This window comes from Alligator sinensis, unplaced genomic scaffold, assembly GCF_000455745.1.
Source record: "Alligator sinensis unplaced genomic scaffold, ASM45574v1 scaffold1131_1, whole genome shotgun sequence".
Taxonomy (NCBI): Eukaryota; Metazoa; Chordata; order Crocodylia; family Alligatoridae; genus Alligator; species Alligator sinensis.
Window position 1 is genome coordinate 1,055,643 of NW_005842218.1, and position 12,381 is coordinate 1,068,023.

General features: G+C 41.3%; 1 protein-coding gene across 1 annotated transcript in view; it reads right to left on the reverse strand.

The window, feature by feature from the left end:
- MORC1 (MORC family CW-type zinc finger 1) overlaps positions 1-12,381 on the reverse strand; it is a 114,321-nt gene that overhangs the window by 19,265 nt on the left and 82,675 nt on the right. The window contains exons 25-27 of the mRNA XM_025208067.1: positions 11,016-11,106; positions 7,599-7,649; positions 3,325-3,519 (exon numbers count right to left, since the gene is read on the reverse strand). Coding sequence (XP_025063852.1) covers positions 3,325-3,519; positions 7,599-7,649; positions 11,016-11,106 — 337 coding nt within the window. The remainder of the gene's footprint in view (positions 1-3,324; positions 3,520-7,598; positions 7,650-11,015; positions 11,107-12,381) is intronic.

Below are 12,381 nucleotides of genomic sequence, written 5' to 3' on the forward strand. Positions count from 1 at the left end.
GGGAAGAAAGATCGATAGGTGATCAGTCTATCGATCGGCAGCCGCAAGTCAGATAACTTCAGAGGCACTCTGCAGCGTGCCCAAAGCTCTTCGACTTGGGCGGAAGTCGCACGGAATTTTAAATGGCCAGCGAGCCAATTACTAGCCGCCACGTGTGAATAATTTAGCACTGGCCAATAGCGGGGCAAAAATTTACATTCGAATAGCGGGAACTCTTTGCACCGTGCATTTCTGTGCTGCAAAGAAGAAATGCATCCTGCAAAGGAAACTGCAAATTGGCGGGAACTCTCTCCTACACGCGGGTTCTCAATTGCAGCAGAACACTCTGCCGTGCAAAGGAGCTCTCATGTGGCCAGGAAATTCCACAGTGCCGAGGCACCAAAATCACTGGGTTGTGACAACAATTAAGTCAATTGCAAGGCCCCTGGCAGACATTAATTTTACCTTATAATGGGATCTGAGGAATTTTACACAGATTCCAGAAATGGCATGTCCTGCCATGCCAGATATTTAAGATCTGGCATGGCAGAATATGTGGATCTGGAATAAAACATTCCTCAGTTCCCACTGCATATCTGTTAGCCCAGGGGTACCTTGGAATCTGGGAACGGCTTTCCAATTCCAGGCTCTCTGCACACTTTGACTTTCAAGGTGGATGGGCAGCTTCACATAAGGGAGCAGGTCCCCAATGCTGGGCTGCCTGCATGGCAGCAAATTTAAAGTTGCACCTGGAAGCCTGACATTGGGAAGCCATGGTGGCCCAGCATGCCCTTTAAATCTGCACATGTGCTGGGAGGCAAGCATCAGGGAGCCACTCCCTGATCCTGGGCTTCCCATGTGCCTCGAACTCTGAAAGGCTTCCTCACCATCCCAGTCAACATTGCCACCAGCTTGCATCATGGAGCCAGCGGCTTTCCCTTCTGTCTCCCTTGGAAATGTCACATATGCCAATAAAAGTGAGATGCAAACCTAGCACAAAGATGTTTCACATTTAAAAAGTAACATCCCTTTGACTGGTCTGCCATTTTATCCTGTGCTTGTTTGAATATCTGGCATGTTACAATAAATTGCACAATAAATGTAACATCTTGCAGGGCTCAAGACTCTCAGTGATTTTAATGTAGCTAAGCTGACTTGCACCACAGCAGAAGATCAGCAACTGTACACACAGACACAAAAAGATGTCTGAGAATTGTTTTAGCTTACTCTCATTACTGTAACACTGTAATGAGTAGGAAACAGATTTAAAACTAACAAGAGAATGTACTTTTTTATGCAATGTGTAGTTAACTTGTAGAATTCATTGCCACACAAATGGTGGAGGCAGATAGCATACCCAGGTCCAAAAAGAGAATAGGCAAACTCACGGATGACAGATCTATTAATAGCTCTTGAACAGGATAATCGGAGATGTTTCCTCTGGGATCTCTAAGCCAATAATGATAGATGCCAGGGAGGGTAATGAATAGGGGATAGATCACTCTAGATATATGCAGTTCAATGCTCTCTCTCTAATGGATCCACTCTTCCCACTGCTGGAGATGGGATACTGAGCAGAAAGACCATCGGTTTGACCCAGCATGGTAATCCTTATGTTCTTCCTAACAGAAATTCTATTGAAATATATGCTAATCACAACTCTGGCACAGCTTCAAATGAAGCTGAAAGAGTTCTGACAATATGTACCAAGGAACTAACTAAAGGTGATTAGTTGTAGAGTACAACATCATTATTGTAGAGTAATTTACTGTAGACTTAACCCTATTGTAAATGTACCCTGAAGTAAAAAGTAGACATGCAGCAGGTTTTCCTAGTCTAATAGCCTGCAGTAGGTGGTGTTACATGCATTGTCATGGGGTAACAGGGGAGCCAGCTTGCATTGAGAAAACCTTTATTTTAGGGCAGAATGGCTTATGGGTGTTGATACATGATTGGTACAGTTACTCCTCACTTTTGGAGGGTAACTTTTTCATGATGTAGAAAGACTTACATCAGTGAAAGGCTGTGCACCATGGGTTTGTTCCACTTTGTTACAAAGCACAGTCAGCTTACACTACTGTGTCCTCATCCTAAGTGGCAATTAAATTTTAATTTGAAAATCCATGCTGGTTACCTTTTTATTAGTTTTCAGTGACTTGTGGACATTGGAAATGATTGTTCAGTTTTTCAGTCTGTCAGAGGGGTTATTTATTCTAATTCTGCTGAAACACTTGAAAAAGCATTACAGTGATACCACTGCCTTTGTCCTGGCCCTGCCTCATAAAATATGAAATTAAAACAAGAGTATATTCAAGAAATATACTTTACTGCATTTAGTTAATGTCATAATAAATATTTATAAACTTGGTACTACATGAGTTGGAGCAGCACTATACTTAAAGAAAACCTTGTGTTTAATTATAAAATCAGCTGTCTGATTAGATTGCAACATTAAGTCTCTAAAATGTTAGCCCTACTGTAGGAGCGTGCATGTATTTTGGATTTACCTACATGGAACTCAAGCAGGGTGGAATAAATAAATCATATTCCACGCATTAGGAGGTATACAGGCATCTAAAAGCAATCCTATTCCACCCTGTTTGAGTCTCTGTAAAACTGTGACTTTTGTAATGGGCCTCTATCTTGGTCTTAAGACTGTCACAAAAAGAAGCGAGGAGAAAGAAACCCATTTATTTTTTGCATTTCTATTTTTCCAAAGGACTCCAACAGGTTGGAATAGGATCATATTTAGATACTTAGGCATCTCTGAGGTTGGATAGGATCTGGCCCATTTTGCACAGTAAGGTAGGATGTGAATTCACAGTGCACTAGCTACTCTCCATTACCTCCCTGAGGTAGAAACAGCTGACATAGATTAAATCAATGTGGGGTGACCTACCTTGCACAAAGGCACTTTCCATATGTGCACTATGCACTAAAAAGTGACCAGGCAGGAAGTCTGTGTAGAGTGGCTTTGCTGCTGTGTAGAGTTTTAGCTTACTGACGTCTTTGTGTATGCAAGTCCTCTGCTGTGCGATATGTTTACAGCAGCTTTTCAGCTGTCAAGGATGCCAGGAAAAATCAGATAGCTCAACTTACTAGTAGATTTTTTTTTGTTACCTCACTGAAAACACAGTTCATGATTCTAATGAACCTTTCCAGCCTCCAGAGCATTTTTAGTTTTAGAGATTTATCTGTGAACAAATTCATAATGCATGGACACTTACTATGATATGGAGAACCTACCATAGTCTAGAATAGCAATCTCCAGGACAAGCTGTATTTTTCTTCTTATGGAAAAATACCAAGAGCTCATTAATAATACATATCTGAATTATCACTCACTGGATGAAGCCGCTGTAGCAATTCTGCCATCTTTTCCTGAAGGTTCTTCAGTTTTTCTTTTGTAGCTTTAATTTGTAACTCACAGCCTCTTTGTTGAAATTCCCAAACTTTTGCTACTTCACAAGAGTGGCTAGTTATAGACTGAATTTTCCCAAGTAGCTGCCTTTCATATTCAACAAAATAGTCTTTTATAACCTAGAGTTGAAATTGTAAGTGTATTTTATTAGAATTAAAAGCAATACGACTCACCTGTATAAATATATTTGATTTTAATGGATAACTGATTTATTGCAGTCTATCACACTTGAACACAGAGTAGCCCAGCATAAAAATGGACGATGAAACCTTGCTTTCACTGTTGACAACACTTGACAGTGTGGGAAGAATTCAGTCATAATATTTTCCTTTATAACCTCCTACCCCCTTTTGTCTTGTCTAAACCATGTTGCAAACAGAAACATTTCTCTTAAAATGCCTCCTCTTTTTCCTAGAAAGCTAATGAGGAATGCTTAAAGGCTGCCCATTGAAAATTATTGAAATTTCTGCTCCTCTATTTACTGACAGAGGGAATGAGCTAAGAGTGTAAGGTTCTTACTGAGATGCGGAAACAGAGATAGCTCTACAAAGCCAAAATTCATATTGTTCTGCCTATGTGAATTATGTTCTGCATTACTATTTTGAAAGAAATGGAGTTCCATACTAGGCTGGATTTTGTGTTAAAGAGAGTGGTTGGAAAAGAGTCCCAACATTTTTAATTTGCTCTCCATTAGACAGTAATTTCATCACTAAAGGGTCACATACCACTAATACACTACAGAAGTGTTGCCCCACATTACCACAGTGCTGTGACTCTTCCAAAGATACTTCATGATCATGGCAATTCTTAGCAAATCTGAGGCTTCCTTTTGGAAACTACAGTGGATCAGCATGCACATTGTTTACAAAATTGCTATTTAACTGACTTCTGGTAGGCAGAGAAAATTAATCTATACCTTAACCTGGGAACCCAAAGGACAAAAGCAGAAGGAAAAATCCTCCACAAGAGAATGCTGCATCTTCCATAACTGAGAATGAACAATGTAAAGACGTTTTCAAAGGGAGATACAAAGTAAAGCTGCCTAGGCAGCATGTACAACTGAAGATAAGTTAAACAGGAAATTTGTCAGCAGTCAGCAGGGAAGGATGAAATGTTGTTGGACAATTTTACCAATACGTTGAGTGTTTTTAAAAACTTTCCAAAAGCATGTAAAAGGTCATATATATCACCATTCTCAGTTATTTAATAATGAAGTAAGTAAAGTAAATAACTGGGGCAGGGGCTGGACTCGATGATCTTCCAAGGTCCCTTCCAGCCCTAATGTCTATGAAATTTATCAACCTGCTTTCTAGAAGCATTGCTAATAGATCTTTAGGTGTTTTAATCAACTAGCAATGGAAAGACTTAGCATGCTTACTTTCACCATGTTTTTGTTAAATTAGATACACTGGTAATACTATATTTGCTCAACTATAAAACAAGTTTTTCCCCCCAAATCAGCATAGGGAAAAGAGTCTTCATCTTATATTTGCATACCAGCAACTTTCCCTCTTCCTCCTTCTCCAATAAATACATTGGCTATCATTAAACTGCTGCTAAAAGCAGCATGTGCTCAGTCATGAAAACCAACTATGAAGTTGACTGAATACAGCCCATGTTGAGTATGCCCATATCACACATAGCTCATATTGGGCAAACACTGATGGAAACCCTTTTGCATGTGTGGCCATTTAAAAAAAAAAAAAAAAAAGGTCAGTTACTTCCCCAGGAGGGAATGAGCACTGCGCCTGGAAGTACTGCAATGCTAGGCTGGCAGTCAGAGATGCCACAGCAAGCTCCAATACCTTCCTCTGGTGCCAAGAATGGTGATGGAAACTTGTTAAGTTTTTTCTTGGTTAGTGAAACCTTAAAAAAAAATGGACAGATGTTTCTACAAGTGGGAACAGGCACCAGGCCTGGACATGCTGCAATACCAGGCCAGCACATGGTAGGCTGGGACAAGCTCCAAAACTTTTCCCTGGTTCCAAAAATGCTGATGAAACCCACCATAAGGACAGACCACTACTGAATAAGATCTAGTGCCCATTGTGCTCAGCCGCCCTTAGCACTAACACATTTAAAAGTCATAGTAAGCCACTACATCAAATCTATTTTGACTTCCTCTTCACTCCCACAGAGGAGTTGTGCCTTTCTTTTCCATTTCCAATGATTCATGTTTCTTCACTAGCCTGAAATGTCTGGCAAACATCACCAAACTGTTATGCAGCTGAGAGGCCCTGTTGCTGTCTCTCTCAGCCTGTTGCATGGGATTAGTGTGGCCCTGCCCTTTATAGCATGAAGACAAATCAGGCAGACCCATGCCTCATCTGCAAATACATTTTGGAGGGTCCTAGGACTTATGACAAGAACACCCTGTTCCAGTCGTGAGTAGGGGGCTAATTAGCATGTGGTTCCTTTGGGGTGGGGTGTGGGGCTGGAGTTCACACATACTGAGCAATGCTGGGCTGTGAGCCACCATAGCCTGAAATGCTGTTGACTCTGCTGGAGCACAGCCTAATGAACTATCTGATAAGTCATGAGCTTTTTGGCATTGGACTAATATGCAGAGTTTGTACTATGCATAAGTAGGTACAAAAATTGTGCTTAAAAGTATGTTAATGGACTGCCTGTGCTGAAATTTGCAGTAGTCAGGGTTGAAGGCAGAGTCAGACCCCTAACAGTCTCCTGTTCCCCTCTGAAGTTCCTGCCCTCCTTTCTGTCCCTTTCCTGCTCTTATGGGTATATGCAGCTTACTTCCACATTGTGCTTGGGGACAAAACAGAGCCTGTGCAGGGTTTGACAGTAAGGGGGGTGGGGCAGGAACACCACAGGGGGAAGTTGTGGGGGCAGAGGTCCATGGGATCCCCCCAGCCAGTATTTACCCTGTTATTTCAGTGGAAAGAGGATGAATTCAAGACAACACTCTGATAATTATGTTCTACACCTAGAAAATTATAACAAATTTTCCATATATAGAATCTAAATATGGGGGGGGATTATTCAGGATTGTCTTGTACTCAAGTAAATACAATAATTCTTTGAAGAAAAATAGAAAGAGAAGAAAATGATTTTAGTTTTAAGAAACCTTTGACAGATTTAATCTTACAAAATAAAGTAATTTTCTCAAGAAAAAGATAGTGAGTGCAGAGTATGTGAAATCAACTGGGTTCTACTTGACTGTTTTATTCTTGTTTGGAGAAGACAATTATCTGGCTATCACATGGAACACCATCTTAAGAAATAGAAAAACCTTCCTATTCTATTCACACATTTTATCCATTTAGAGCCAGTACCTGAAGAGAGACCTTAAGAAAAGAAAAGGCCAGGGGAGAGCTGAAGATATTAAGAAAATGAGTTTCATCCCTTACAATTCTCTTGTTTAGTACTTATTTACACTTAAAGTCAGCAGGATGAATGCACTGACAGTCTTCACTGGTTATCACTAAGAAATAAGCTACAAAGGTAATGGATATATTAGGATCATGTAATACACTAAGAGTACGATCCTGCATTCACTCTCTCCCATGAAAAAGCCGTTATTCTTAAAAGTAATCCCCCTGAAATTAATGAAGTACTCTTGCCAGTAGAAGTGTCTGACTTTGAAGACTGAACTTTAATGCACTAAGGCATTCTATATCATTGTTCTTAAATGACCAGACTGTTTTGTTGGGTCTTTGATGCATTTCCCTATGACAATTCTTGTTAGATATTTAAATTAGACATACTTGAAAGAATAGGTTTTTGAATGAACGTTTGGTTGGGTTTCAGAAAAATAAGCACCTCCGGTTTCACTGGTAGAGTACTGGCAGTGACAACACTAACCATACTTCTTTATAAACTGGCCATCTGCATTATTTTAAGAATAAGTTGGCATAAAGCATAAATAGCCTAAATTCTATCCTCAAGCACACCTAAGAAACTTCTGGGTACACTAAAGTCAGAAATGCTTTAAGAGTATAACTGGGAACCAAATTTTAACTCAGTTTTACTGACCTAAGCTTAGATGTTTTGTGCACTGGATATTATTTAAGGAGACTGTATCTCTTAAGTATATGTAATAAATACAGCTAAAAAATTCAAAACTCTGTAAGTGAAATAATTCTCTTTTCCCTGGAAACCTGCATACAAAATAATGTACTATACCCATCAGATGTCATATCAGTTTAGAATATAAATGAATTACATTTAATAGCTTTACCTGGCTGCTGCACAATGCTGGCTTCTTTAGTAGTTCAGAAAAACACTCTGGCTATTTTTATGAAAAAAAATGAGAATTAAGATTTACACTTAGGCCTTAAGGATATTAGAGTTAAGCATAGGCTTTGCAGGTGCTCAGAGAAATTGGTTTAATAATAAGATAATAAGTATAAATAAATAAATACAGAAAAGAGGCAAAGGAACAGAGTCCTACATCAACCAGCTGGGAAAACAAAAAAGCAGGCTCCAAAGAGTTGTTTCTGTGGTTCCAAAGGGGCAAAGTGAACCTTTACTATCAACTGGAGAAGAGTAAAAGTTTTTCACAGTTGAGTTATTCATTTACAGAATTGCAGTAATGTCAGAATGTAAAAAAACAAACAATGCTGGAAGAGACTATGGTGACAGGATGAGACAGAACTAGAAACCCTTCTGGCTCTTTGATTTAAGACAAGAGGTCATAGTAGTCGCTTGACCTATAGGAGAATTCATCTCAGCTGGCTGGAATAGTAACTCTGTATGGACATTTTCTAGAGAGCATTGCATCACATTTAATATAGCAGGACTAAGAGAAGAGTTCCTCTGTGCTTGGTGTCACCCATACACAAATATGTAAGTAATTAACTTCCTCTTATCCACAGTCTTCTAGGGTAGGGACAGACATTACACATAAACCAGTTTAAGTGATCAGAAACTGGTTTAAACCAGAAGCTGGTTTAGTGCACATGATCCAGTTTGAAAATGGATGAAACCAGTTTGAGATAAAACTCACTGAATGTAAACTTAACTGATTTGGGTCAAACCAGTTTATGCAATGTCTGTCCCAGACCCCTTGCTGATTTAAGTTAAATTGGAGTCCCCCAGCATCCCGGCATGCTGTCTGGGCTGGGCGGGGCTCTCTGCTCCACAGAAGGGCTGGCCCCTCCCTTCTGCTCCCTGGCCAGAGCTCCAGCAGAATTGCAGGTACAGCAGGGTCTGCTGGCTTTCCCATGCCCCCTTCTACCCCCCTCTCACTACTCGCTGCTTAAGCAAAGATCCCTTCCTCCTCCAAAGCATGGACCGTAGCCAGCATGTAGTATGCTAGCTAATGCTGTGTAAGGCTCTGGCAGAGACTGCAGACACAGCAGGGTCTGTCTGGCTTTCCCCTGCCCTCATCCACCCCCCCACTTGATGCTCAAGCAGGAAATCCACGCCCCCTCCCCCCCCATCTCCCACAGCAGGAACCCCAGCCCCAGGGACTGTAAGCATGTGGTATGCTAGCTAATCCCGAGAGCTGTCTGTGTTCATGTCTTTCTCCAATTTCACTGGGCTAGGCAGACAAAACAGTGACTGCTAAGGGCTTTTGGAACTAAGCAACAGGTCAGCTGGTGAGCTGTTTAAGAAGTTTGACGTAATGGAGAGAGGCTACTGTTTTGCTATTTGGGTAATAAAGACTGTTATCAGCCCCCTGGCTGGCTTGCTCACCTGTCAGTTGGTGAGCAAGTATGACAAAGCAGGGAGGGAAATTGAAAGGCTCTGTATTATCAACAGATGTATAAACTGTACACCCCACCTTGCCTCAAAGTGCTAGCAAGGGGCTGGCAACACTCGCTTCTTGAGCAGCCAGTGGGGAAAAGCCTGAGATGGTGTATGCAGACCTCCCTAATCAGAGGTCCTCCCATGGCCTGGCCTGGCCTGGCCACCGCCCGCCCCCCCCCCCTCCTCTGCTCAGCACTGGAAGGAAAGGGAAGGCTGCTCTAGCCCCCCACTCCCCCCAGGCTTTTAACTTGAGCCACTGCAGGCATGTGCCTCAATTTCCTCAGTCCAGAGAGAATGTCTATCCAGTTTCAAACCAGTTCAGCCTAGCCAGGTTAGACTAACCTGCGAAGATTGAATCAATTCAGGCTCAGGCTTTTTGAATGTCTGTTCTTAGTCCTAAAGGTTTGTATGGCTAGCTTGCAATGCCAAAAAACTTTACAACAGGGTGAGTGGAGAAGGTGGTTGTTTTTTTTTTCCCCTAGGAGATTTCTGTATGTTTATAAAATCACCCTAGTTTTGGAGGGGTAATTGATTCAACCTTTGAATGCAAGGATAACTGATCATTGATCTTAGAGCAACCAAACCAAACCAAACCAAACCAAACCAAACCAAACCATCAAAGAGGTCATTCCCTTTCAAAATGAATGACCTTCTTCAGAAGGCAGAAGCAATTAGCTTAATTCCATGATGCAGAATAAGGTAGAAATATCACTTGTTTAAATTTAAAAAATAGTTTTCTCTGTTATGGCATGGAAAAACGTACACTTGGTGTGACTTCAAAGAAAGAGGGTGAACTGCAGATTGGGACTGTGCAACAGCTGTTGTGTTCTAACAGTTCCATGTACACGAACTAGGAGCGATATAGATGTGGAATGTGGAGAACTCCAACTTTCACTTTGAATGACACTGGATTAAAAATTGTGTTGCTACATTTGCACTGCTTCTAGGTTGTGCATGCATAACTGTTAGAACAGTTGTACTCAACCTTTTTTGCTGATGGTACAGATGGGCAGTGCCCCGCCCGTGTGTGGGCTGGATCCGGCTGGTGGTCCTGATCTGGCACCTGAGGCAGTCACAGTGGGACACCATCTGGTCATGAAGAGGAGCTGCAGGGAGGTGGCATGGGCTGGTCCTGAACCAGTTGTGGGGAGGAAAGGGGCATGGCCTAGACCCAAGCCAGCTGCAGAGGAGGGGAACATGGCAGAGAGGTGCCTGACCCAGCCCCAACCTGCTACTCCAGGCTTGGGGTTCAGGGTTTTTGGAGTATGACAGGGGAGAGGGTGACAAAATTTGGCAGTGGGGGAGTGATTATGGCAGCCATGATTTTTAGGGTTTGGGGTTTCACCCCCCCCAGACCTTGGGGATCATAGCTGTCATGATCCCTAGGGCTCTAGGGTGTGGAGAAACCCCTAGAGCAAGAGGATTACTGCAGGGAGGTGTATTGCACCTTCTGGGGTGAAAGGAGGCTGGGATCAGGCTCCCCCTGCACTGGCAAGAAGTTGCAATAGGATCTAATGCGTAATCCCATAATTGCACTTCCTGCCATGCATGTGTGGCATGGCACAAGGCGCGATTGTGTTAATCATGCATTAGATCCCATTGTGCCACTACTTGCATATGTAGAGGTTGCCTGAAGGCAATGGGAGTTATACTGCTAACTGCAGTAAAGGCAGGACAGTCCTGTTGGGATAGGCTGCCCTGTGGTTACTACCAACATTTTGAAAGGCTTCACACATTACCTACTATGGAAATTTACTAATACTTATCAAGCAGAGATGGATATTTCCCCATACTTGAATTAGGAAAGGCTACAGTCTTAATCCCTGCAGTTTTACATAAATAGTAATAGTCACCATTGTTTTTTACCTGTTAGAATTCATGTTTAGCCTCCAAGCTCACATACCTTAAATAGTGATATTAGTTCCTCAGTAGACATACCACTAATTTGTTCCTGTGACAGCTTACAGTCCGGCAAAAAATACAGCAGAACCTTTCTAAAAAAAATTCAACAAAAAATGCTACAGTCATTGTAAAGGTTCTGAAAAGACCAGTTAGCTCCAGAAAGTGAATTATATTCACAACCACAGACTGAAGTCCAGCACTCATGACAGCTCTAGTATAAGCTCTTTTGACATACTTCTTTATCATTTTCTCATTTACTATGCAACAAATCCACATATAGCAGGGAAAGCAGGTTTCCTCCAAATTTCATTTTTGCTGCAGAAAGGTTGGCAGCATCAGACTTTATGGCCAACTTTTCAAGAGTCTATGCAGATAATTACTTCTATACAAACACATTAAGGTAACCTATATGCTGAAAGGCCAGGTTTAATGCATTTCTCATTATTGACAGACCTGTCACCCAAGGAAACAGGTAGTACTCTTGCTGATTTCAGCAGATGTCTATTCAGTTTCATCCACATGGTAATTATCTGGTTGTTATGTTACCATTATATTCCAAAATTTAGTAAACTGTTTAATTATTATTGCTTCCACTGAACTTCTAACTTAATTATGAATCAGGCTTAGACAACATAGCAGATTAAACAAACATCTCTCTTGTTGAAATAGGGTATCTATTTTAATACATTTATCTATGTACACACCCTCCCTTTTAACATGGTATTTTCTCCCCAAAGAGTAATAGCACCATTAACAATTACTAATATTATGTCAGAAGAATGCTAAAGCATATTCAATGTTTTTTGAAGATTCTGCATGTTTGTTTTTATCCTTTAGGAAATTTTCCTCACTCAGTCAGGCTGGCTATACAGTAAGTGCTGGAAAGTACAGTAAGTACCAGTACTGGGAAGTACAGTAAGTACCAGTACTGGAAAGAGAGATAACAACAGTTCAAATAGAATTTTCATAGTTTTGCTAATTCAAGTCTAACACATTTTCACACCAACTCTTGTAATTTCATAGGATGTCAACCCCTCTGTAAATAATTAAGTAGGTTGTTCCCATTCACCTAAGGATCACATCTACTTTTTTTTAATTAAAAAAGTTGAAATACCAAAGTTGTTTGTTATATCTCCTTCTTAGGTGAATGTCCTAACTAATGTGTGGCAGAGACATAGGGGGCACTGACCTGTTCAGGGCCCTACTCTAACTCATGGCGCTTTACATAAAGCATTCTGAGTTAGAATGTGCCCCCCTCCTCCCACCCAAATTTGCCTGTTGGGTTGGAGGGGGAATCAAGCCTGCCTAGACTGGACCTTCTGGACCATCCCTCTCCCCAGCCCTGCCCTACTTCCCAGGTCCAAGGC